Below are 27,835 nucleotides of genomic sequence, written 5' to 3' on the forward strand. Positions count from 1 at the left end.
TGATTTAGTTTCAGATGTCTTTGTTTAGTCATAGTTATCAAATCAGCGGCATGCACGACAAAGGATGCTAGTAAAACGAAATCCTATTCTGCATCTTGATACGTAAGAACATCCTGACTGGGACGCTGCTCCTAAAACCTGAATGAACAGCTCTCTGTCTGTCTGTCTGTCTGTCTGTCTGTCTGTCTGTCTGTCTGTAATATATCTATAGGCTACAAATAACAGACACACTTTAAGTATTAACACTATGTGTAAAAACACACCACCTTAACCAAAAACAAAGTCAAATTCCTTGTATGCGTACTCATACATGGCCCATAAAGCTGATTCTTATTCTGAGAACCTTTAAGGCAACAACTCCATTGTTACATAACCTGTTGTAAAGGGGTCTTTATTTAAAAATAGTGCTCTTCTACAAATCCTCATTATTCCAGTTTATATAACATGCTGCATTCACTGTATCGCACACACTTGAATACATTCACATGTGGGTGCCGCTCAATTCATCCACAGTCTGTCACTGAAACTGTCACCGCCTCGCTCCCTTTGATGGGAGCCGCTCAGGTTCACTGGACAGACTTCCCAGCAGGTGCGTGTCTGGCGAACCAGTGACCTGCAGGTCACTAGCCCACTTTTCTAACCTCCCACCTGTTACGTCTACAGAGGCTCTGACAATTTCTGGCTATAGTCATGGCAACCACGGCTGGCGCTCTCGTGGAGGTCCAGTGGAAAATTGTCTGTACTCAAATAATGGCTGTAATTACGTAACAACTGGGGCAGAAAACGGTACCAGGAGATGATAAAAAAAGAAAAGAAAAGATAAAGTGTGTGAAGGTCCATTCAGTAATGTGGTTAGTCAGACTGAATGGTCTGATGAGGCACAGACGGCCAGTTTCCAAATATAAGTCACTGTGACTCACAGATCCGTCCCACTTTTGATCCCACTATTTTACTACTAACAGTTTTGCTGCCGAAATAAATATCCTTGTGAGATTGCTGTTAATTAACTAAGCTAATATAGCTCTGCAAATGCTAAAGTTGACATGCAACAACTTCAACTTTGCTGCTGAGCAAATTAGATGTGTAAAAAAGGAACTGAACAAATGTTGGGTCAGCTAATTAACCACAAAGCTGTTAACTAAACACAATATATGATTGCTAAGTAACACAATGATCATCCCTCGCTCACCTGCAGCTATGCATTCCATATTATTTACGTGCAATGGAATTGTTGAGGTCATGTGTAACTCTATCAGTCATCGTTGAGGACCTTAAACCTCATGAGAACCCTCCGTCTTTGTCTGTGTGTGTTTCAGGGCTCCCGGTCCAGTGGAAGGGTGCACAGCTTTGGGAAGAGAGAGCAGGCCATTAAAAGGAATCCCAATGTTCCTGTGGTGGTGAGAGGATGGCTGTACAAACAGGTCAGGACACACACACACACACACACACACACACACACACACACACACACACACACACACACACACACACACACACACACACACACACACACACACACACACACACACACACACACACACACACTGTCTGAAACATACTCATTCTAACACTTGACTGGGCTTGCCTCGTTACATTCAGTATATTTACTGGACTCATATTCTGAAACTAAGACTCTGAATTGCTTTCCATGCGAGCAGCATTTATTCTGATTTCTTAAATAAGCTCATAGTTCTCATGTTGGGATACCGCCCACATGTCAAGGTGTAGAGGTCTGGCGTGTTGCCAGTCAGACAGCCAGTCAGACAGCTTAAGGCCTGGTTGAACTGACTCTTGCCTACGAAAACTTGCTCTTGGGAAGAAGACTGTCACCTTTAGTGTGGAGGAAGCACCACCGCCATAACTAAAGTCTTTGTTGTTGTTGTTTTGCTTGGTTTAGACATAGCACAGACAGCAGTATCAACATGACAGATTCAGGTTTTAGGTTGAAAGCAGGAGGGAAACTCAAAGTATTAGAATTCCAATATATTTTTCTTCATATCCTTTCACAAGGATAATCCACTTAGAATCATTACTGCTTTCCAGGGAGTCTAGAGTACATAAATTATAAACAAACCAAAAAATATTGTACCTTTTACAATATAAAGATAAAGGACTTCAACTAATTATTATATATAACATATAAAAAATGACCTATATTGTGTCAATGCATCCTAAAAATGTTCTATAGGATATCAGAAAATTGTGAGAAACCCACTTCACAACTTCCAAAATGTCTTGGTTGGTCTCACCAACAGTCCAAAACCAAAAAAAAAAAATTTACTTAAAGGGGACATATCACAGAAAACTTGCTTTTTCAGCGTTTGTGCACATACATGTGGGTATCTTCAAACCAACCTACTTTTCTGGAGGGGCGGGATCTTAAAGAGACAGGCGCCAAAACGGAGCGTTGCAGACAAAGGTTGAATATATGTATATTCAGACAGACAGTATGAAGAAAATAATGTGTTTCTTGAACATTAAAGCATGTAAACATGTTCTAGTAGAAACCCAGAATACAAGTATGAACCTGAAAATGAGCATGATATGTCCCCTTTAAATGGTTATCCGAATAGTTGCGAAGTATTTTTCTTTCAAATGAGTTTTAACTCTAAATTGAGCTGTACTTTATAGCATTAAAATGAATGGGAAAGTTATTTAAACAATCTGTATGAACAGCCTCATTGAAATACTGTCCTAAATACAATATCCTCCGTCTGTTGACTAATTCAGACTTGACATGTCCGTGTCTCTTTAATACACCACCGGGATGAGTTCCAGCTTCAGCCTGCCACACATTTCCTCCAGTGGCCTACTTCTATTTTTTCTTGATTTATGTCTTTTGCTTTGGCAATATAGAGCACCTGCTGTAGATCACAGACAGGCTATTACTGGAGGGACTCTGAGTATTCGAAGTTGTACTTAGAATATCTGTAGTTGGCATCGTCCCATCGGGATACGCTTGGCGGCGGTACAAGACAAACAGTGAGTGATGTTACTGCGAAGTAGTTATACTTTAATGACCACACATGGAGACACGTACACACACACACACACACACACACACACACACACAACTAAATGAACAGCCATACGCTCGTTTGCACATACGGTCTGTTTGTGTAGTTATCTTTTAATTAGTAAAACACTGGCAGGGGCACACACATGCACATGAATACACACATATACTTGCATGTACACACATATGTATGTACACACAGGCTATACACACACACATATACACACTATCGAGATCATATTTACAGGAAGATTACAAAGAAGACTCTGGATCTCCTCTCTGCTTCGAATGGCACCATTTTCAGCCAGCGAACATAAAAGACAGAGCGGGCGGTAAAGCAGCCGTGGCAAGCCCAGCGAGCCAGTGAACGAGGATAAATGATCCCTCCCTTCCTCCCTCTCTTTCTTGTTCTCTCTCTCCTTATCTCTGCGCCTATCCACCTCACTTTTTCTTTCGCTTTCCGCTTCCCCTCGCTACTCTTTTCCATCTTGAAAAACTCCCATCATCTTTCTCGTTATCGCCTCAGATCTTGTGCTACTTTGTGTCTCATCATTTATTCATTAATTACTTACACTCTTTATATCTCATTCTCTCTGCAGGACAGCTCTGGGATGCGTCTTTGGAAGAGGAAGTGGTTCGTCTTGGCTGATTTCTGTCTGTTCTACTACAAAGGTGAGTCTTTGTTGGAGGAGAAGGTTCTGGGTAATGTCGACCGGACCTAACACGTGGAGAAAATGGTCGAAATTCACACTTACTACCAGTTCCCCCCACATTCGTACATTCAGGGAAGGAAAAAATAACAACAACACCTTTACAATTCAATACATCAACACCTTCGATGCTTTTAAAATCACCTCAACAAAACCTGAATGTCATAAGCTTCACGTGTGTCGGATCTATTGAACGGCTTTTGTGTTGGACTGGATTTTATTCTGCAGGTGTCTCACTGGTGTTGTTTGAAATAAAAAAAAATGATTATGCTACCATTAAAGTGGAATTCACTGTTGAGTAATTTTTACATTTAGAACATATCTATCTTGAATATGGAAGCATTTTGCTGACACTCCAGAAAAAAAAAAGACAAATCCGTATCATGTCTCTTTCTTGTCTTTAAAACTGAGGGAAATACAGACAACCAGGGGACATATTTGTCACTGGAGATGAATAATATTTATGTCTGCACTGGAAATATGACTGCTTTCAATAAAAAACAAAAGGTTTGGACAAAATTCAAACGTTTGAATTGGATTGTGATGGTGCTGGATTTGAAGTGAACCGCAGCTGACAAAGGAGCCGGTGATTGAATTTGGGCGGGCGTTAATCTGATCGTTCTCAGTGAGTTATAGCTCAAACACATGGACAGATATGGATGCACACTGAGCTGCATCACACACTCCATCACCATCCCTCCTTCACCGTCGGCCTTCCATGCCCCGGCAGTCTTTATCTGCCTCTCCACGCTTTTCCCTTTTTCATCTCCATATTCTAAACCGAACCTTTTTTGGGACACGCTCCTCTACCTCTTCACCTCCACGGATGAAATCAATTATCTGTCGTTTCTTTCCCTCTCTCTTATCCGTCTTTCTCCCTCAGTTCAAAGGTTTCTCCTCTCGACATGAAAACACTTGATCTGTCTCCGGAACCTCTTGTCCCCTCCATTCATCTCTTGATTCAACACAAACAATTAAACCTCCTTTTCCTGTCTTTGTTTTTTGATTAACCTTTATTAGTTTGATGGTTCCCATCAGGGCTGTAGAGGTCATGTCTATTTTTTCAAAAATGTTGGTACTTGTAGCAGCCTGGTGTTTACATTTTAAGATTTAAAACCCTTCACATGAACGGAGACAATGATATCGGTCGAGTGTGTTTGTGAGTGTGTGCCTGTCTGTGTGTGCATCTCTGCGTCTGTCCACGGCTCATCTCACATGATGCTGCACCAAACCGCATAATGTTTTAGGAGCTTGTTTATGGCTGCATACTCAAGGACCTCTCATGGTTGCAGTGATTCACATTTCCTCAAAATAGCTTTTATTGATAGACACTGATTAGGAACTCTTTCATTTTATTGTTTCGGTCATCTTTCAAGTTAAATAGCCCCAAATTCTCTGCTTTTTGCTACTAAAATGTGAGGATCCTCTTTTCTCTTGTCATACACGATAGTAACCCGAGTTTCATTTGGGTTTTGGACTGATCTGGCCGTAGAAAATTATAATGGCCGTTCTTCATTATCTTATAGACAAAACGCTTAATCAATAATGAAAAGTATTGTTTGCAGGCCTAAATGAAATGTGAAAAATCCTTATAATACTTTTTTTATTTTCTTTGAAGTCCCTAATAGGGGGGCTGTCCGTTAGACACATGATCTCAGTATTTCTAAATGCCTTATTCATCTTAAGATAAGATAAGATAAGATAATCCTTTATTAGTCCCGCAGCGGGGAAATTTGCAGGCTTACAGCAGCATAGAGTAAAGTGCACACAAGAGACATAGTAAAAGAAAGACAAGATAAAAATAAAAATGAAAATGAAATTTAAAAAAAGTATTATAAATAAGCAATAAAAAACAGTAGAAAATCAACAATAACTGAAATATTATATTTACAGACAGAAAAAAAATCTTTCAAAACCTGTCTACTTATTCATGCACTGACCTTTTCATTTTCAAACCCTTTTATTAATCATGTTTTACTGTCCAATATGAGACTCAGATCTCTATGCAGGAATTGCACTGTGGGAAAGCCTTTGAGGGCTCAGGGCAAATATCAGGTAACTTTAGTGGTTAGATCACCTAAAAAAATATGATTAGGAGGAGATCGAGGAGGCCATTGTTGAGGAAATCAAAGAGGAGGTGCAGGAGCTTGCATAGGAAGTTGAGGAGAAAGTAATGAAGGAGGTTCAGGAGCACTATCAAGTTAAAACTCCCCTTCTTATTTCATTTACATTCCTTTAGAGCATCCACGCCCTTTATCCTTAAACCCACAAGTCATAGAAGAAAAAAACTTTAACCGGGGACAAAATAGAGCTCTTTGGCTGCTATCTAACTTCACTCGTCACAGTCCGGTCTGCTCAATGTGTGTGTGTGTGTGTGTGTGTGTGTGTGTGTGTGTGTGTGTGTGTGTGTGTGTGTGTGAGCAACAGATAAAAAAGACCTCAACGTCTTGCCTACCATTTAGGGAATGTCTCCTCCAAAGGTCCTTGAATTATTTTTAAACAATTACCCCTTTAATCCACAGTGACACCTTATCACCCCTCAGGCCAACACCACCCCAAACACACACACACACACACACACACACACACACACACACAACACACCGTGCACCCATATTCTCATTCCAGTACTACATTTTTACAGTGTGGTACTCGCTCTGTGCACACACATACACACACATTCTAGCGTGCTGTCACAATGTTCCGTTGAAAACAAATACTCAAGATATTTATTCATAGCTGTGCGAACTAATTATCGTAGGACGTATTCTGGTTGCACACTCGTGTTTGTACTTTATATCTATGTGAGGACCAATTTCTTTCATTCGAGTGTCAGGATGTTTTTGTGTGTGGACATTTTTAACAATCCTCGCTTCTTCAAAGGGCCGACTAAGGGGTTAGGAGTTTAGGTTAAGGTGAAAGGTAAAAGGTTAAGGACTCTATTATGTCAGTGAGGGTCCTTATAAATATAGAAGGACGAATGTTTGTGTGTGTGTGTTTGTGTGTGTGTGTGTGTTCACTATGATCTCAGCGTGTTAACGGGATGGGGCAGCCACATAGGAATGGCGGCTGGCTGCCAGTTGGACCCGGCCGGCGTTCACTCTGTGACACTGGGACACCAGAATGGTCATTTACTGTTTGGCACGACACCGTGGCATGAGTGACGGCATGCGGGTGTGTTGATGTGAGTGTTGTGATACTGGAGACTGGCAGTGATGAAACCAGCGGGTGATGAGTGATATTTAATCTCCGGCTCCTTCCTCTCCTCCATATCTCCCTCGCTCCTTTTCTCACCTACCTCACCCTGTTTATCGACTCCCTTTCTCCCACCCCCTCTCTCTCTCTCTCTCTCTCTCTCTCTCTCTCTCTCCAGACAGCAGAGAGGAATTGGTCCTCGGCAGTATTCCTCTGCCCAGCTATGTCATTTCAGCCGTGGGACCCGAGGACCACATCAGCCGCAAGTATGCCTTCAAGGTACGCCTCCCGTTGTTCTACAGATTACTTTGTGCTGACGCATATCTTTGAGTCACTTTCTCTGATGTGATTGTTTTTCTTATTTTTTTTAAAAAAAACAAGAAATGCAGCAAAGTCATGACATCAAATTCAGCCGAAAACAACCTTGCAAACTTAAAATTCGGAGCTAGAATAGGAAGAAAAACAATTCAAATCAGAATTGTGTGTTGGACCTAACAGCATGAAAGTTTCTTTTCAAGCTAATTTGACTGATAACATTTGTATCCAATGTGATGACACGATTGAGGATTCTTCTACGAGTGGAATCGATGTTCTCCTGCACACTTCAAAGTTTTTTTAACGCTGTTGACACTGTTGTTCCAAAATCAGAAGACTAAAAAGAAAGTATTTTAAACACTGATGCTTCATTCCCACTACAGGCCCATATGCTTAAACTATATAACCCTTGTTCTATTTAAACCCCCTGATGAGAGTTTCCACCAAGTTATATTGTTAGTGACAGATAAGTTCATTAGAAGTAATACACATACCTTTAAAACTTCAAACCTGCTGCCTCTTTAGAACATTATACTACCATAACACCTGTTGCACTCTATGTCGACCGACAGGTTTGGTGGCACGCAACTTTCCTCCCTATCCTGTCGAGTATTATTTATGAGTTATTTAACTTCACATTGTGTATTCTATTCTTTTTGAACAAATGTTTTTGTCTGCCGTTGAACACAACTGCTTCTAAGAGCCTGTTATAACTCACAGCATTGGCAACGTGTCTTTAGGTTGTTTGCAGAAAATGCATCTTTAAGTCAGTTAATTTACATTCAATTAAATTATTATTTCTCATTAAAAATTTGTAATAGTTTTTAAACCATTGCTGCATTTCAGCAGTCACCTAATTGAAATGGCGGTAAAGACAAAAATACGTAAATAACACTAATGCTTTTGAAATGGTAGTAAATAAAAAAGATCTTCCTACAAACATAAACCTAAATACCAAACCGCCCCTCCGCTTTGTGCAGCACTCACCACCTGTTGTCGCCATGTCTATTACCACTGAATGTCTGTCAGTGTCTTTATTGAGACAGACAAGCTCCTCTGGAATGGAATGAAGCTTCTCCGTTCCCCGAGGCAGTCGAGTCCTTTTGAGTCGAGGCCGACACGTGTGAAGTTAAGAGGCAGGCATAATGTACAAAACCCACAACTGAGCTGTTCCCCTTGTGTGCAAATAGGCTTCAACTCTCCGTTGCCTTTTGCTTTTTGTCTTTAGTGAGTCATCGTTTGATTTAACTTATATGGATTCATAACATGAAGTGTCATGTTTGCCTAGTTGTTAAAGAAAAGCCTTGAGACCAAAAGGTCATAGTTTGAGAGCTGCAGCAGCCATGTCCACTGATCTATCCTTGGGCAAGACACAGATCCACTACCTTTCTCACCGCCTAGAGGTCTCTGGATAAAAGTGTTGACTTAATGGCTGAGGATTCAAAGCTGCAAACGTTCACCAATTAGCAATTTAGTCCCTGCAAACTGGACAAGTTGGTTATCATCCAATGGGCCAAGAGACAAAGCTCACCAAGCACTTATAGAGAAGGTCTGACTTCAACCCAAGCTTTTCCCCTGTGGGTCTTGACATAAGATCTGATCAGCTACAGTGGAAGCAAACGTTCAGAGACTCCAAAGATCCATGTGCGCAAAGCTGGAGTTGCAACAAAATCAGGCAGGAAATGGATATGAATTAACCAGGCAACAAACTCGAAACACCAAAATCAGCCATATTGCAAATGGCAGTCCTAGGAGATAAAGGTTGGAGTTTGAGGGAAGCTGCATTTTCCAGACGTGGCCCATTCCTTTCTATATCCAGACAGTACGTTGTGGACCCCAGAAGACAAGATAATCCTGGTGGAGCTTACAGTGCAATGGGAGGAGGGTCTTAAAGTGGAATATAAGACGATTGCCCCACATCTGAGGGTTGAAATACCCAATGAAAGTTGTGTACCGTCTGAGGACCTCTGCTCTTGACTAAAAGCTTCAGTTACCTCCTTAATAGGTAGCTGGAGAGAGCACCAACCACCAACTGGTGTACAAACAAGTGGGCATTAGAAAGTTGCTGAACAATCTAAGAACCTGGATTGTAGACTATGTAGCTTCCTGGCTATGATATAAGTCAAATATTGTTGCCAGTTTCTCCTCAAGGGGGAAACGTCTTTTACACAAGAAACCATAAATAAAAGTGTACTTTTGAGGAATCTCAAGCCTGGTAAAGACAGGGAAAGAAGAGGAACAATTAATGCCATCACCAATTACCAATCACAGAGCTCGTTAGTTAATATAAACTAATACAGATGAACAATATTGTACTTACATCATGGTCAGGAAGCTGTAAAGGAGAATGATGGCTGTTGCTTTATGAAGTTTGTAAGTCTATCTTCTGTTTTTCATTTAGTTTCAGCTTTTAAAGAGTAGCTTAACAGCAGCTTAAAGTCTTGTTTTCCACTGGTTTTTACTTCTCACATTGCTGCAGTGATGCAAAAATGTACTAGAGGGTGTGGCCAGTACAAAGTGACATCACGCTTCCGACAACACCCAACTGCAAGTGTTTCTGGGTGCTGTCTGAGGTAAAAGCAGACAAAAAGCAACCAAAGAGGGCAATGAAACCCTGGTTTTCAGTCAGGTGGTAAGTTACTCCTTAAAGGTATAATATGCAGCATTTCGACTGTTGGTGTTCGTAAAACAAAGCATTCAAAGTCGGCCCCTCCACCCTGGCGGTATTTGACGACCTGGACACACTGCGCGCTGTTATTGGTTTGGGGTTACATCCCCCATATGGGCTTATCTTTGCTGATAGCCAGAATTTCCCTCAACCCAGTAAAGTAAGAAGAAAATACAGACAGAGATCAGAGTTTCTGTAGATATAGACACAGCCACTAACTTCTAGTGGATCATAAGTGAGGATTGAGAGGGATTCATTTTGTATTTTTGTCTATACATTGTTTATATTTTAGGAAAATGCTGCATATTATACCTTCAATGTTTGAAACGAACTGAAACCCCAGCAACTGGTTCAGAGCAGGCTCAAACAAACTCTAATTTAACATTTTAAATGCTGCTAAACACAGGTCTGTAGCATCAGCGGAACCAGTCAGCCACCCAATGGTCCTGATGGGTTGGGTATTACATGATGGTGGTTTGCTGTGTGAATGCTGCACCCATTGTGTACCAAGTTGACCTACACACATCATGACTCCCCGAATGAAACCTTCAAGCTTCGACGACCTCCCCCCCCCCCCCCCACCCCTTCCACATCCCCCTCCTTTCCCCTATTCACTGAATCCTCTTCCCTCTCTTGTTCCCATTGGTTGGCCGCCCCGACTGGGACTTCCCTCTGTCCCCGTGAGTGTGTCGCGTCGCCCAGTGACAGTCCTCCCATAAATAGGTACTCTACCTTATCTCCTGCTCTCACTTTGCCAGATGTGAACGTTATATACATATATATATATATATCCTTGTTGTCCGCCGTCGGTGTGGCTTTGTTGGGTCCAAACACGATGGAATATACATCAGCCTTGTATATTCCTCTGTTGGTTTTTTGATGCATGTTTTGAGAATAACATGTCCTTTTGGCTGGCGTGGTTGTGTCGTGTTTTTCTTTCATTGTTCTCCGTCTGATTTTATTCTCCCCTCTGTCTTTTCCCCTACCCCTCTCTCTCTCTCTCTCTCTCACCCCATCCTTATTATCTGGATATGAATCTTTGTATTTGGCTTATCTGGTGTGGGGCTTAACATTCATCTTTGTGCTGCGCTTGCTGCCTCCTCCATCTGTCACATCTGCTGTACCGGCATGCAGTCTGCTGATGGCTTGGAGAAATACTTCAACCTCACACTACTTTTCCAGAAATGACTGTAGGAGAGATTTTTTTTACTGTAGATGCGAGCTACGCTACCCCATAGTCACTAAAATGTAGATTTTCCCAAAGCAGCTGCTGCTTAAAGAAACTTTGAAGTAGAGAATCCTGTTATACTCTAGCTTCCTAACGGGATTATTTAACAAACAGACTAGTAACAGACTGTTTTTCTAAAAGCAGGCATGACTTTAAACCGAGACACCCACAAGCAATTGTTGTCTCCATTTTTTTTTCCAGTGGAAATTCAATTTCTACAGCTGCAAGTTTAGGAGAACGTACCTTATCAGGAGCTTTGTGGTGCTCTGGCTGCTGAGGCTTATCTTTATGAGCACAATGACTCCTTAAATAGTGCCCTGACAAAGAGTGGTATGTGTGTGTGTGTGTGTGTGTGTGTGTGTGTGTGTGTGTGTGTGTGTGTGTGTGTGTGTGTGTGTGTGTGTGTGTGTGTGTGTGTGTGTGTGTGTGTGTGTGTGTGTGTGTGTGTGTGTGTGTATGTCTGGGGCTGTCCACCGCAAAAAAAAAAACACACTATTGTAAGCCCTTCAAAGTGCAAGTAGTGAGTGATATTCTTCAGTCTGTAGAAAAAGAGCGCCTGTAGGAGAGAGAACACAGAACAGGAAGGAAGTGATTAGGACCGGAGAGTTTAGGGCGAATAAAGAGAGGAAGCGATAGGTGGAGAGGAAGGAAGTCATGACTAGTCGCGGTGAAATAGAGGGCAGAAAAGATTCGGCGAGAGGGAGTTTTGATAATTTTTTCCATAAAGGGTCGTTAAACAATACAGTGAAGAAAACAAATAATCAGGAACACCCTTAAAACTCCCACGCAGTCACAATGCACAAAGAGGAAAAGAGGCGTAGCGTTGTATGAATTCAGTGTGTAGGTGGATCGGTCACGCACTCAGAGCTGAATGACCCACTCAGCATTCCTGCTAAAAGGAGGCAGAGACTCTCAATGTTATTTTGGACCGCTGGTGGTGTGCGTTGGATTTTGTCGCTTATTGTGTGTGAATGTGTGTGTGTGTGTGTGTGTGTCTGATGTAACTAGAATAGGGATAAAACATGGCTGGTGTTATGAGATCAAAATCGTTAAGGCTTTTAAATGTGTGTATGGTCTGGTAGAGGTCGCATAAGCGTTGAGAAGAGGTCGACTGTCGTTATCGGTGGAACTAAGCTCCGGTAGTGGCCGACCGGAAGTACATCACCGTTTAACATAGAGGCTCCATACACATAACGAGGGCCACTTTAGCTGCAGATATCAATGTGCATGTGATTAACTTCTGATAGTAAATTAAACAAGTCTTAAAAACCCAATGAAATGCCACATCTTTGGATATTGGGCCTTTCCCATTTCTCGATGTTGAGCCTCCTCGTCTCCTCGTCTCCTCCGGCCTTTGACCGTGGAAATCGCAATTCCTAAAGTGCATCTCGAGGAGCGAGGAGGCCTGATGGGGGAGCTATAAGCGAGGATAGATCGGTGTAACATTTGCTGTATTCTTTTCAGCACCTGTGACATATAAAAGAGGCGTGACACATAAATGATCTCAAAGTGTGACTGTTCCTTTAAGATGATCAAATATGCAGTCAAACTTAAATGTATGGCGCCGTTCTAACTACATTCCTATAGTCACATTTCACTTTGATATTACTTCTGTTTTTGTCGCGTACATCCACTTCCAATGCCAAATTATTACAACAATAATAAACATTCTCTTGCATTCAGCACTCATTTTGCTCAATTCTACGTTTTCATATAGATGGAGAGGACAATAAAATGTCTTATTTATTAAATGCCCGATACCTCGACTCCTCTCTCCCTGCGTCTCTTCCTCGCCTCCTCTGCTCTCATCTCCTGTGGGCGGGACTAAGCTGCGAGGAGAGGAGGCGAGGAAAGGAGTGGTGGAGAACGAGAAAGAAATGAGAAAGTGTTGGGGTTTTTTGGGTCCAAAAGCACCATGTGAATAGGATTTAGAATTAGGGTGAAGATTAGAGATAATCTTTGGTTAAAGTTTCTGTGATTCAAATGAGGGTTTGAATTCATATTGCAGTACAAGTGTGTGTCTGTGTTTCTGCACTGTGTGTGTGTGTGTGTGTGTGTGTGTGTGTGTGTGTGTGTGTGTGTGTGTGTGTGTGTGTGCGTGTGCTCACTGCACATGCGTGCCAGTATCTCTGCACGTGCCTAAACATCTGACTAGCGGCGCAGTCCTCTGTCTCTCATCAAGAAGCCTGTCCCATTGTAGCCATAAGAGGCCGTCTGTCAGAACGCTGATGGTGAGCGAACAGCCGTGTTTGGACAGCTGCTTCCTGAGGATGCTGTTATTCCTCTCGTCAAGATTTCTAGGCTGTTTCTTTGGACGTATCCACCATATTTCTTTTTCTTCAGTGAGTGTTTGCTAACTAGTTTCCCCCGCCTGTATCCTGTCCTCTTAACACATCTTTATGCCTGACAGTGACAGGCTGGCTGAGTCCTACGTATGGTCCACATCTGTTGTTTTCCACTGGGTAGCGTTGTGGTTTAAAGAGTCTGCAGACTTTGTTTTTAACCAAACATTGCTCCAGCTTATATAACTGATCAGACAGCAGTCAATGATTAAGTAATCAGTCTAATCAGCTAGTGTTTGCAAACCTGCATAGCCCTGGATCTTGATTGGAAACAACATACCAAGTTCAGTAGGATCTGTTTTTCTGCTCAGTCAGTAAATCTTATGTGGAACTAGTTGGTGGAAAAGAAACAACTGTAGCACTGAAAAACAGGAACCAATTTGTTAATTAACAGGAACTGCATTCATTTAAAGGCACCGCCTTTAACATTCTATCATCATCCACCACATTAGAATGACCTTAAACAACCCCTCCCAACTACCGGAGAGCTGGTGCACCAGGTTATTAGGACTTGGAAGAATCAAGTGAGCTGTGCAATCAACTCCCAAATGTGCCAGGATCAGCATCAAGTAGATACTCAAGCACAGTGAGTCAGGGGTTTGAAGTTTAAAGGGGACACATCATGAAAGACTCACCTTTTCAGTGCCTCAGTGCAAATACCTTTGGGTATCTGAAGTGCTTGCCAACCCACAAACATTGAAATAAGATAACCCAGTCTGTTTTAAGAGCAGACTGGGCTTATTTTCCAGGTGGGGGTCTTAAAGAGACAGGCGCTAAAATGGAGCGTTTCAGACAGAGACTGAACACAGATATATTCAGACAGACAGTATGAGAAAAACAATGTGTTTTTTGAACATAATAGCAGGTAAACATGTTCTAGTAGAAACCCAGAACACAAATATGAACATGAAAATGAACATGATATGTCCCCTTTAAGTCATTTTTTTAGTGCACAGCAGCAGCAGCCAGGGAAATGAGCTTGTTTCAGCAGCCAGACAGTAGTGCTACCAGAGGACAGGCCACCTATTAAGCTGTCTGGGAACCTTGATGGGATGTAGGAACGGGAGCATTTATATTTGTTTGTGCTCATGGTTGCATCTGTGAGCTGGTATCTATTCAGACTTTATAGTAACAAAGATAGAACAGCAGGGGTGACAGTCTTTGTATGCATTATTCACAAACTTGTTCAGCGTGTACAATACATTGAACGGAACATAGTGAGTGTTTTGTTTTTACCTGACTGTCATCGCGCCGCAGACAAGGAGTCGAAAACTGCTGAGGAATCATCTCATTTCATCACAATATAGAAACCAAATGAAGAAGTCCCAGGGAAATGATTGCAGCCGCTGTAGATCCGACCACAACAGTCCTCGCACACTTATTATCCCGCATTCATTATTCAGAGAATGAATTAGGGTAGGGAAGATTTAGCGTCTAATTAATTTTCATTTGCATGCATCTGTTGTCGAGTGGGCTCTCTCATTTGTCTTCCAATCCCAACCGCCCAAAACACTGAAGGAAGGAAGGAAGGAAGGAAGGAAGGAAGGAAGGAAGGAAGGAAGGAAGGAAGGAAGGAAGGAAGGAAGGAAGGAAGGAAGGAAGGAAGGAAGGAAGGAAGGAAGGAAGGAAGGAAGGAAGGAAGGAAGGAAAGGGAAAAGTAGGACATTTAAAGATCTGTGCCGTGCTCAGTGGAGTGCAGCTCACTTTTAAAAGGGCCTCTAATAACCCCACTTTCACAGCAAGGACATCTTCATCAAGGATACAAAGCACTTTTAATCAAACAGCTGTTAGTGATGTACCGTTTCTTTGAATTTCTTGGCCCACTTCTGTTGTTTGATGCTGTGCTTTCTTATCCCTGTCGATAGCTGGCCAATTAGAATATCAGTGACATCACGTTGAGATATTTTTAGCACAGCTCTGAAACGAGTTCAGCAGCACCGAGATGTTCTGCCTATATGAATTATCAAACAGCGAGCGTCTTGGTGTCAGACTCTCAAGGTCTTCTCTCTGGACTTGCATAATCTTAAAGGCAGAAATCCATCGTAGGAGAAGCAGAGATACCACTGAGACTGATGCTAGTCTCAGTGGACCAAAATGCAGTGCAGCTAGAAACAAGTTGATTTTCTTCAGAAAGAAAAAGCAGCTCTCATTTTATGTTGACTGGAAAGAAACTCTCCTGCAGTTACTGTGCTATGGCTAGTATTACTGCTCTCTCCACCTACACGAACAGAATAACCTTTTGAATATAACTACTTCTAAGGCTCTCTGCTAGATCAGGGAAATGCTGTTGAGAGAAAGTAGGGATGTAAAAATGATCAGATAAAGCTGAAATCTTTGATATATTTCTGGTCAATTCTTGGCAGCGGAACAAGGGCTAAACACAACATTGAAATATTATTATCTTATGAAGTGGTATAGTGAGTGTGTTAGCAAACAGTGTCTTATTTACACATCTTCTAACCAAGGAGCAACATTAAAGCTAGGGTTGGTAATCTTAAGACACCAGCAGAGTGTGCTTGGTTTTAAAGGGCCAGTGTTCAGCTTTTAAGTGGATCCATTAGCAGAAATGGAACATATTATTCATAACTATGTTTTCATTAGTGTTTAAACACCTGAAACTAATAATGGTTGTGTTTTTGTTAGCTTAGTTGACGCCCTTTATATCTACATAGGGAGCAGGTCCTGGTCACAGAGTCGGCTGTCGTGAACTGCCATGTTTCTACAGCAGCCCAGAACAGACAAACCAAACACTTGCTCTAGAGAGAGAGATGCTTTTTGTGTCACCTAAAGGCCACCGTAGTTCTCAGACACACTTGACACGGTAACTTTAACCGTTGAGTGTGAAACCGTGGTACCATCTGACTTCCATCTCTCTTAAAGTAGTTATATTACAGTAAAGAATGACCTCTGAGTTAGACAAATAGCGATACCACCATTTTGCAATTGGCGGCTCATGTTACCGCAGTCTATGATAGGGTGAAGTGAGCAAAGGGGTATTCAGTTGGATGCAATCTGCAACCCCACCGCTAGATGCTGCAAAAATGTACACACTGTACCTTAAAAAATGATTGCACAGACTGTATTCTTTATTATCAGACCTGCATTAGAGAAAGTATCGTAGTGCTGCAACATCTCATATTACATGTTTTGTTCAGCATAGCACAAAAAGATCCTTCTAGTATTCTCTACACGCTGAGCCTTTGTATCTCTCCCCATGATGAAATGCTGCAGATGTGCTCCCGACTCTCACACACCAATAACCGTCTATTAGATAAATGACTAACTAATAGCCTTTTTTTTTTTTACCGCACATACAAAGACATATCAATCTAAAGTTCAGCTGGGCCTGTCATGAGCTCAGCACTTAAATCACAGAGTACAATTGCCTTGTCATGGTGTCTAATCAGGCTTGCATTTCACACTGCGTCTCTGCAGAGCCACTTTTCCATGCCAGACCACTGCAATGACTTCCTTTTTTTTTTTTTGTGAGAGATATGGTGTTGAGAAATATAGCAAGCATAAATGAAAAGCTATTATAACATTACTGTTTGTTTGTAAACTGTTATCTGACCTTTTTATGCGTTCTTAGTAGGTTTATAAGCCGTAATAACAGGAAAGAACAGGTTTGTGAGGAGACCTTGGGGGTTCATTTTGTTCAGACACTCACATTTCCTCTTCTCCATTGTACCCGAGAATCTTTCCTCCCATCGGTCAAAACTTGTGGCTTTGTTGGTCGTTACTGGCTGGCCTTTGTGTCTCTGTATTTATCTGTGTGGTCTCCCTCATTGCCTCTCTCTCTCTCTCTCTCTCTCTCTCTCTCTATCGGTCGATGCTCATGTGGCTCTTGATGTTGTTTCTCTCGTTGGACAGCATGACGTCTCCCCGTCTCTTTGACCGAAAGCCGAAGCTCTCTTCTGATCTCTCCGACCGCTGACCTTTGACCTGGCCTCTCTTCTCTCTCCCCACTATAGGCCAGCCACACTGGTATGCGCTCGTACATTTACAAGCAGAGCTCTGTGATTGGCTCGCAGGCGGAGCACACTGGGATGCGGACGTATTACTTCAGCGTCGACACCCAGGAGGACATGAACACCTGGCTGAGGGCCATGAACCAGGCCACAATGATGCAGAACCACACCAACACACTCATCGGGTAGGGACACACACACACAAACACAAACACACTATGTCACTTTAACTTGAAATGAAACCACAACTTACAAACATTCATAGCCCTTAAACCAGGCTGCTGTAGAACGGAAGCGACACACTCAACACACTCCTTTAGTACATTCAAAAAAACCTTAATAAATTTAAGATCTTTTTCATTTTCGGTTTCCAGTCAATACTCTGATTTCTCCAGCTAACGCCATGAGCTCCCTCTTGTGTCTGTTGCCAGTATTTTAAATTCCTACGTTGCTTAAAACTAAAACTTAAGTCATGTTTTGTATTTTTATAAGGTTTTTTTATGTACAATTCCTAATTGGGGTCACACAAGAAATCACCGTGTATGTCTGACTGAAAGCACACACACATACACTAACGTACACATGCTCTGTTATTCAGTCATTACAGACACCTAACACACACACACACACACACACACACACACACACACACACACACACACACACACACACACACACACACACACACACACACTCTTACTCCCTTCAAATGTTCATCTTCCATTAGTCAATCTTTGGTGCCGAGCCTGTTTGTAAAGTGCTGTTGCAATTTTGGACTACACTTCCCAGAGATCACCTGTTCATCAAGCAGGAGCCTCTTTACTGGTACATCTTTGTCCTGTGTGTAAAAGAATTGTGTGCAACATTAAGGAGGATGTATAGGCAGAAATGGAATATATCCTCCACTTGTACTTAAGGATGAATTGAATAGAATTTGGAGGTCAAAGGTCACTGTGAGCTCATTAAAACATGTTGTTGGCTCAAGAATTCATATGCTAATTATGACAATTTCACACAAATGACTTATAGCGATGACATTTTGGACAGACATGGATGTAAACTACAACTTGACTGGTTTGCGGATGCATACAGCACATTAATAATAGTTTATACATATCTTGCAGTTCTTGGGACAATGTATTCATTTATTTGTTGGCTTGCTTCATTAATATTTACTTATAAGTCTCCAATTAAACAAATTGTTTTCACTCTTAATCCTCTTTAAACCTCCCAACATTCCATCAGTCTTATTTACTTACAGCAGAACTTCTAAATATTCTACAATGCTTTGTTTATAAATACTTTCTAGCACAATCCATGAAATGTTTATCATCATCATGCGCAAAGCGATTGTGAGACAAGATTTGTTAATGCACTGTATGCAATAAGTACAGTTGTGTTAAAGCCCACAAATACATTCTTCCTAGAAAGTGCTACCATTGTTTATTTCTCTTTTGTCACTAACGTCCCCACTCCACTGTTTACAGCTTAAACAAATCTGTCTGGTCCCGAAGCTATAGAATATGAACGCAGTGTATTTATTTAATTTAATACATGTTTGCTTGCTTTCAAAGAGTAGATCCTGATGTTGTGAAACGCTGTTTTTGAACAAACAGACGCTTCCCCAAATGCATTATTCATGTGTTGACGTCGGGAGGTGGCACAGATCAAATGCACCCCATCGTTCACTGGCAGCCTCAGCTTGTACAGCTCCGTTTTCATATTTTTTTCTCTTTGGAAGGGGAAATCCCAAAAGACTTCAGCAGTTGTTAATGACTGACGGGAAGATGACTGAAGACAGCTTCAACTTGGGATGTTTTTAAAACCACTTTTTCAGCCCCCGTTTCTGTATTTTTCTATTGAACAAAATATAAAAGTAGGATTGCTATTTTGCTGGCATGTTGCACTTCTTTTGCAATAGTTTGGCTACTTTTACAATATGTAAAAACGTTTTTTTTATACAGTGATGGAATGCATTGCTTGTAACACACTGTTCTTAAACATTCCCTATTATGTTATTTTCCGGGTGCATATTTTTATCTCAACTTACATGTTTACATGCGTTAATGCTCATAATCCTCCTTGTTTTTCTCATCCTGGCTGTCCTGCAGCACCTCTTCTCACCCTCTCTCTGAAATGCTCCGTTGTAGCGCTTGCTCCTCCCTCCAGAAAGCAAAGTCTGCTCTGATTGGTCAGCTAGCCCGCTCTGTTGTAATTGGTCAACGTTTCACATTTCAAAAAACTCTCCCTCCGGAGCTTCAGCTCCGTCTCTCTCTTATGTGGTTTGAGGGTCAAACTAGCCGGAAGGAGTTTTACGTCACTTCTGTAACATTGTGACCTCATAAAGTTACAGAAGTGAAGGAGAGAATTCAATGGAGCCGTTTCAGGCAGATCAGGAGCTTCTGAGGGGGAGAGTAACTCATTTTAGGTGTGGCCTTCAGGTTTTACACTCTACGGACCTTTTACATATACAAAAATATATATATCACACTAAAGGAGAGGGAAAAAGTGGAAAAGCATAATAGGGCCACTTTCAGCTAAAAGATGATGTCTCCTAAGCCCCATTCAACACAATCTAAAAGGAACAAACTAGTCATCATAGTGCTAGTTTATATTTAATATCTTCAGATACCACCTGTTTAATTCATTTCCCAACTTTGGAGTTTGGTCCATTGAATATCAGAGAACTGACTGTTCCTCTGGATTCTTATCACCGGGGATTTCATTAATGACTTTAAAATCTAGCTAGACTTTGCTCATCACCTGCCCTGCTTTAAAGTACTCTGTGTGGTGAATTCAGCAATGGGCTTTAAGTTTGGGACGAGTTAAAAGTTTCTCTTTTATGTGACAAGACATCGAGTTCAAATTCAGTGCAGCACACCAGAACAAAGAGTAAGACGACTGAAATGGAGGAACACAAAGTCCTTTGAGAGATTTGAGTAAAATAAATCAAATGCCAGCTGTTGTTAATAATCATCTGGTTCTCTTTTGAAGCGTAGGTTTATCCAAATATTTAAAGTTGGCGCCAGACAGGAGAATAATCATAATCCTACCCATGTTAGGTTACTTTTGTTCTCCTCCCTGCTGCTTTTGTTAGTTTGTTCCCCTTCCCACAGCTCACAGGTGTCTCAGATGTATTCTCCATCTTTTCCTTTCCAATGAAACTCTCACAATGTTGAAAGAAAGTTACAGAAAGTATTAAGAGTGTAAAAGGCTTACTTTCATCCCGGCTTTTCATGTAATCTCATCTCTCCACAGACCATCCGACAAGTTCGAGACATTTAACCTGTTGCAGCAGCAGGCCGTCCCGCAGACCAACCACGTGAACCACCACAAGTCCCCGGACTCCGGAACCATGAGACCCCTCGTCCACGAGGTTCTCCTGGAGCCCGTCCACCGCGACGCCGACGAGCGCTGCAGCTTCCACAAGGGCTCCCCGGCCACCGCCGCCTCGGAGCACCCCACAGGAAGCACAGCCCTGGAGATGGACACGCACATGTCCCTCCCCTCCAACCTGGCACCCTCTGCCCTCCCGCAGTTCGACCATGTGTCGGCCTCGGCGCCCGTGTCCAGGGTCCCGTCGCGGGCGCCGTCGCGGGCCGCCTCCACGCTGCCCTCAGGCGTCTGCACGAGGAACGGCCTGGTGTCCACGCCCAGCCCCATCCTGGAGCCCAACGGCATCGCAGCGGGGACGTACCAGAGGGCGCCCGTGGTGACGCCCCCCGCCGACGCGCACAAGCAGGTGCACAGGAGAAACACTCTGGAGCAGGTGGAGCAGTGGGTCAAAGTTCAGAAGGCGGAGCACAAAGGGTGGGTCACTGTCATATGTTATTATGTTTACTGACATGTAGCATACAGAGAGTGTAGAGTTCCATCTAGTGACCTTTGATTGCAAATGTAAGATCAATACTGCCCTGTCAGGTGCATATAAGGTCTGCACAGCATAACGCTTTATTTCTGAACTCAGACTCAAAACATTGAGCTTTATTTTTAGTAAGAAATAGTACAACGGTTTAATCAATTTCCTTGTGAACTTAAAGCCCATTTATAGCTGAAATAATTTCATTTCTTATGTCTAGTTTCTTATTTCATTGTTAAATATACATTTAAAGGGGCCCTATTATGCTTTTCCACTTTTCCCCTCTTCTTTAGTGTGTTATATATATTTTTGTACATGTAAAAGGTCTGCAGAGTGTAAAACCTGAAGTCCACACCTAAAAGGAGTTACTCTCCCCCTCAGAAGCTCCTGATCTGCCTGAAACGGCTCCATTGAATTCTCTCCTTCACTTCTGTAACTTTATGAGGTCACAATGTTACGGAAGTGACGTAAAACTCCTTCCGGCTAGTTTTGCCCTCAAACAACAAAAGAGAGAGACGGAAAATATTAAATTTGCACCTGGAAAATAGCATAAAAGGGCCTGTTTATGGTAAGTTAAGATTAATTTATATGTATTTTGTTCATTGAGTGTTAAAAATATCTCCCGTTTCCTGCTACTCAACAGCCCCCCATCCAGAGAGAACACCCTCCCTCGTCGCACCCCTCCAACCCAGCACAAGTTCACCACCCTGGATTCATATCAGACTCTGCCAAAGACCCCTCGCCAGAGCCCCACACCGGCCCGCATCGGCGAGTACAAGTACGCCCAGGACCGCCTCAGCCACTTCCGCCTCGCCCCTGACCCGGGGCCCAACACCGTGTGGCAGCTGTACGAGTGGCAGCAGCGCCACCAGTTCCGTCATGGCAGCCCAACGGCGCCGCTCTACACCCCGGCCCCGGACTACCCGTTCGGCCCCCGGCCCCCTCCACCGTGCCTCCCACCTCCTCGGCGCCCAGGTCCGAGGGGTCGCCCCGCTGTGTGTCGGTGCCGCCGTCGGCTGCAGACATCCCTCCACCAGGGCCTCCACCCGGCAGCAGCAGGACCCTGTCCCCCACACGGAGGCCGCACACGCCAGCCGAGCGGATGACTGTCAGGCCCGTGGGTGACAGGTCTGTGGTGGACATCCCCTTCACTGTGTCCCCCCGCAGGGCCAAATCTCAGATGCTCAAGGTAAAATAAAGTCTGAGAAAAGAAGAATATTGCATCTTTGTTGCAAACAACACAAGATGTGTAATTAACTCAAATAAACTCACATTTTTATTTTAATTGGTTGAATAATGCAGTATTTAGTATCACTAAACAACGCATGTTCAGTTTTACTCTGTGATGCATCTTATGAAAGGGACAAGAAATTAGAATAAAAATAATATTAAAAATAGAGCCCAACTTTCTCTGGATGCAGTGATTTTGTATCGTATCTTACTTACTGTGCACGGAAAAGTGTCTAAACACATTTCTGCAATTTCATTCGGACAGTCCTAAATCAAAGATTAAATGATTGATGACATTTAACTGTCATAATAACTGGCATTGTAATAACATTTAAGCATTAACCTCACACTTCTATCCAAGGCAACCTGAAAATGACAGCAAACTTAGCTCCACAGTCATCAATCAACAGATAATTATTCAAGTGTGCCAAGAATATAAAAGAAAAGAAGATAAATTATACAAGAACAGAGAAAAAAAAAGAAGGAATGCAAAAGAAAGTGCTGTAATGTATGAAGGATAAACACTGTAATGCTAGCATGTATAGGCATTGTTGATTATTTGACATTATCAGCTGCATTCTGCTGAATGGATCGTATAAAATTGATCCCGTCTTGCCTGTTGTATGTTCTCTTCTAGAGATTGGACCAATTATTTTCTTTTCTTTCCACTGTCAAGTGCAAAAGTATGAAAAAGAATAGTTCCTCATCCAGAACAGTGTCAGTCATTCTGGCAGCGTGGGGCGGATGTTGGACCTGTGCTTCACTGAACACAATAATTGTTTCAGTTCTTTTGGGTCTCGATGGCAGACTTTTCCTTAAAGTCTGTTTAATTACCTCGACTGAATCAGCAATCAGTCAAACAGCTAACTGTGAAGTATACTGAAGATGTTTATACAAACTGTTTAATACACAGTATTGAATAATAAAGCTATACAGTATACTGTATATCAATATATTTGTCACATGCATGCACACAGAGGAAACAATAGCAACTCACAGTTCTGAAATTGAGTGAAAAAAACACAAATATGCAGATTTACTCCCACTCTTCCACAACCACCAGCAGCTCAATTTTGCCCAGAGATAATAAAAATACAGTGTTTTGTTATCGAGGTCATGCAAAACACTGCACCCTCTAAAAAGAAGAATTGTAGCCTTTGGGGGATTCTTCACTATTCACATTATTTTGTGTGGTAGGACCGTGTTTTTTCTGTAATTGCTATAACACACATTGTCCGTAATTAGATTAAACATTATATATTCTAAACTCCAGTGTGTGTATGGTTGTACTGTATGTGTGTAACATGTGTTGTTTATGTGTTGTCAGGCTGCTACTATCGACAGACGGTCGATGCCTCCGTCTGGCTACATCACACACACAGTCAGTGCACCCAGCCTTCATGGCAAAACGGTACGTCTTACTAATAAACACATTACTGTATTGCAAATATTCATATTTTAAAAAAACATTACACGAGGCATGGATTTAATATTTTCACAATTTGGAACTTGGAGCAGAAACCTTGACGCTTGAAGGCTTAAGAGGCCTGTGTTGGAGTATCCTGTGATGTGCTTTTTACAATGTGTTCAGGCTTCCAGACAGTCAAGAACTCAGTCACCAGAAGAGCGTTCATTTTTCTCTACTACAAAATCTTAACAGACATTGTCTGAATCTCGATTAGCCTGTTTGTTGGCACGGGCCAGTTGGCTGTTGCTAAGCATTTTGGGAGACTTTGCCTGTCATCTTCAGTGTGTTGCTGTGAGTTCTGCCTTTTGTTTCGACACCGTTAATCTTCCTGAATTCTGCTTGTTCAGCCAGTCGCACGACAAAGTGTCTACAGGTGCTGTGAATGTGAAGGTTTTAAACAATAGCAGTTCTTACTGAAGTTTGCCGTGGTCAGTTTCTGATGCCGGATGTGTTGTCCTGTGGTGCCCGACAGCCCGAGGAGCTCACGCTGCTCCTCATTCAGCTCCGCCGGCATCAGGCCAAGATGGCCTCCGCACGTAAGCTCGCGTTCAGCCAGCTGCAGCGGCTCAACGGTCCCACAGAGGCCTACCACCACAACCACTTCCTCACCTCCACCACCACCACCACCACTAGCACCAGCCCCCTCCTCAGCTCCGGCCCCTCTCCTGTGTCCCACCTCGGACACATGAGCCTCTCTGCTCCCCTGGGCTCTTTCAACTCCCAGGTGTGCGCCCCCTCCCTCCTCAACAGCATGCCCGGCCCTCATTTTGGCTGGTAGAGGTTGCCACTAAACATATTGCAGGGGGTGTATAACAATACATCTACCACAGTTATTATCTTTCTTTTAATTGCATATGTAGATATCAGATCTTATTGAGAAACGTCAATATTTCTGTCCATTATTCATGGCTCTTTGTTATTCTGTTTGTTTATCCGTTTAACACTTTGGCCCAGGGTGAAATATCTCAACAACTATTTTGATGGGCATTCCACGAAAATGTTATAACGACATGCCTTGTTCCCAGGTGATGAATTCTAATCATTTTGAGGAAACCACTAGCAATTTAAATTTGTTTTTGTGAAAAGTAATATCCGGGTTTACATTCAAGATGCTGTTGGTAATCCAAGTCCTCAGAAAATGAAACCTTAAGACCTTTAATTAACTGACATTTCCTCCAGTGCCCCTGTCAGGTGAGGTCATCAAGTACAGAAGATATTTCCACTTTGGTAGTTCCTAACTGTAACAACATGAAATACTGTGTGTAATATAGTGCTGAAAACCAACCCATCCCCAGATCCCAAGTCTCAGTACATCAGTGGCAACCTCTACCCAGAAGCCCCAGTGCTTTAGTGGCGTGACATCGGGCATGGTTGATCTGTGAGAGCTGGTCCTGCTGCCGTCATAGAAACCATCCGCCTCTTTCCATGTGCTGTTCTTGGCTGGTCCGTTTCCATATCGTGCTTCTAGCGAAACTGTCCATAAGCATGTTGTGCTGCTAACTCCTCGACGTCCACGAAACACATCTCGTGCTTTTGGCTAACCGACCGGCTGACTGTGGATGTGGATGTGTCGGTCAGCTCGGTCCTCTGATTCGTGAATCTTCTTCTTCTTCTTGTTGTTGTTGTTGTTGTTGAGTGATGTGAGCTGAATTGGAGGCTGAATTCAACCATGTTTCAATATCTGCTGCTTCCAACGGGTCTGGTTTGTGCTGGTGTCTTTGTTTGTTGCAGTAGGAGCATCTACAAAAACATGAATTAATACATTTCCACTCTATGTGTTGTGATGCATGTTGGCACGGACACATAACAGCAGTTCATACCCGACACACAAACATCACTACGTCCTTCTACGTCAGTGAAGCTTCTCTAGATTCAGACGCCTCGCATGGTGAATTATTTAATTCCTATCGGCACAAATCAATCAATCAATCAATCAATCAATGTTTGTCTCCCTCTAGAGCGATGACACCTATATGCAGCTGAAGAAGGACTTGGAGTATCTGGACCTGAAGGTGAGAAACCAGATATCAGTGTTTAATCCCATGATCCCTGTTAGTAGTTCTATTTTTGCTGTGAGTTTTTTTTTTTCTAATTTGAAATGTCAAAAATAGCTCAAACTAACGCTCTTGGTGTTTCTTACTGACGACCACTTGTAACAATCCCGGCCACGAATAGAGATGCTCCGGCTTCTGGGAGAAACAAAAACATCCCCAGTAGACTTCTAACTCCTCTTATTGACCGCGGCTCTGTGTCTTTTGTGATTCTGACCCCAGATCAGAGCTCTAGAGCCCCTGATCCTCGCAGTTCACAGTTTACTACTGCACTGCACTGCTGGGCCTCTCAGGCCTCTGATGAACGTAAGCTGTATGTGTCTGTGTGTGTGTGTGTGTGTGTGTGTGTGTGTGTGTGTGTGTGTGTGTGTGTCCGTACAGACAGATAGTAACGTTGTGTGTAGTGCGTCTGTGACTGTGTGTGTGTGTGTGTGTGCAGGCGCATATATAGTTGTGCATGTCTCTCCAGTTGTTTTTAAAACATGGACGCATGTGTCCAGTCTGTGTGTGAGCGTATGTGTTCTAGAGGGTCTTTTTGTTCTAGAAAAAGACCATCCCATTGCTTCCAGCACCGCATTCACGGCTTGAATGGCATCAGATGTCTTATCTCTATGTGATCTTTGACCTGTCCCCTCCTCCCCCCTCTCCTCTCTCCCACGTGGTGATGTTGAAAAAGTGGGCATGGGATGGCTCGGCAGTGCATGTGTTGTGGCTGTGGCCCCGGTGGTTGAAAAGCCAGCTGCTTCTACCATCGTCTCTGAAACGCTGCACCTCCTTGACAAGAACACAGGGCTCTGCTGTGTCAGGGCTCGACTTTGGTCCAAAAAAGATAAAAAAAAAGGAGCACATGTGGTCCTAAACCAATCATTTAAAACGCACAAGAGAGAGCTGCTATCGGTGAAACTTCTCATTGTGAAATTTGCACTTGTGCTCTATTTCAGTGAGCACAAGTGTTTTCAGGAGGTTATTTCAGACCCAGTTAAACTCAATGTGAGCACCTGAACTGGGTGTGTTCCTAAAACAAATACTTTCCTGTTCACAAAAATAGAAATACTGCAACTTTTGGACATATTGTACTGTACAGAGTTTTTTTTTTTTTATAGATAAGTCAACTTGTGCAGGGCTTCAAAGTGTCCATAGCCAATGTGTTCTTCATGGCAAGAGCTGAAAAACAATATTCACCCACTCATATTGTCATATTCCTGGAGGCGTAGAGAATGTGTCACAGATAGTGTGTCTCAGCCTCGTGATACTTTAGTCTGTAGCTGGTCTCTGTGTTCTCTGTGCCTCCTTTATTTCAGACACTCTGCTCTGCCGTTAAGTAATGTGGAAATGCTTATTCTGCCGTTTGTAGGTAACTGGAAGTCAGACGCTGAAGGAGTCAGGGAAACCTGTCAAGGTTGCAGAAAGTGACGTGGATGTAAGTACAGGCTTAACGGCCTCTTAAAATGTTGGCTGCATTTAAAACAGCTGGATTAAAATGTCCATTTCGGATGCTATCAAGGGGATATGTTTTCCTTCCTGTTTGTCTTATAGTATATTATAGTATATCTAAAGAATGTTAACAAATTTCTATTAATTTTTAAATTTGGTGGAAATTGAAGCTGTTGGCCAATAAAATGTTGGACATTGATGTTTTTTTTTCATACTTTCTTGAATGAAAAGGTCTGGCAAATGCAATCCACGATTTTCTTTGACTGTACGTTGTTTGATGCAAAAAAACGTATTCACATGCAGTTCAAGATTCTGCTCTCATTAAAATAACACTTATTCATTTGTTCACAT

At 42.5% G+C, this 27,835-nt stretch overlaps 1 protein-coding gene across 1 annotated transcript in view; it reads left to right on the forward strand.

Moving 5' to 3' along the window:
- LOC129108008 (pleckstrin homology domain-containing family A member 7-like) overlaps window positions 1-27,835 on the forward strand; it is a 136,624-nt gene that overhangs the window by 94,025 nt on the left and 14,764 nt on the right. Inside the window, 10 exon segments of the mRNA XM_054619631.1 lie at window positions 1,317-1,421; window positions 3,616-3,688; window positions 7,100-7,200; window positions 17,446-17,627; window positions 20,701-21,252; window positions 21,945-22,243; window positions 22,246-22,490; window positions 23,859-23,942; window positions 25,958-26,011; window positions 27,405-27,470. Coding sequence (XP_054475606.1) covers window positions 1,317-1,421; window positions 3,616-3,688; window positions 7,100-7,200; window positions 17,446-17,627; window positions 20,701-21,252; window positions 21,945-22,243; window positions 22,246-22,490; window positions 23,859-23,942; window positions 25,958-26,011; window positions 27,405-27,470 — 1,761 coding nt within the window.

Source organism: Anoplopoma fimbria, chromosome 19 (genome assembly GCF_027596085.1).
Source record: "Anoplopoma fimbria isolate UVic2021 breed Golden Eagle Sablefish chromosome 19, Afim_UVic_2022, whole genome shotgun sequence".
Lineage (NCBI taxonomy): Eukaryota > Metazoa > Chordata > Actinopteri > Perciformes > Anoplopomatidae > Anoplopoma > Anoplopoma fimbria.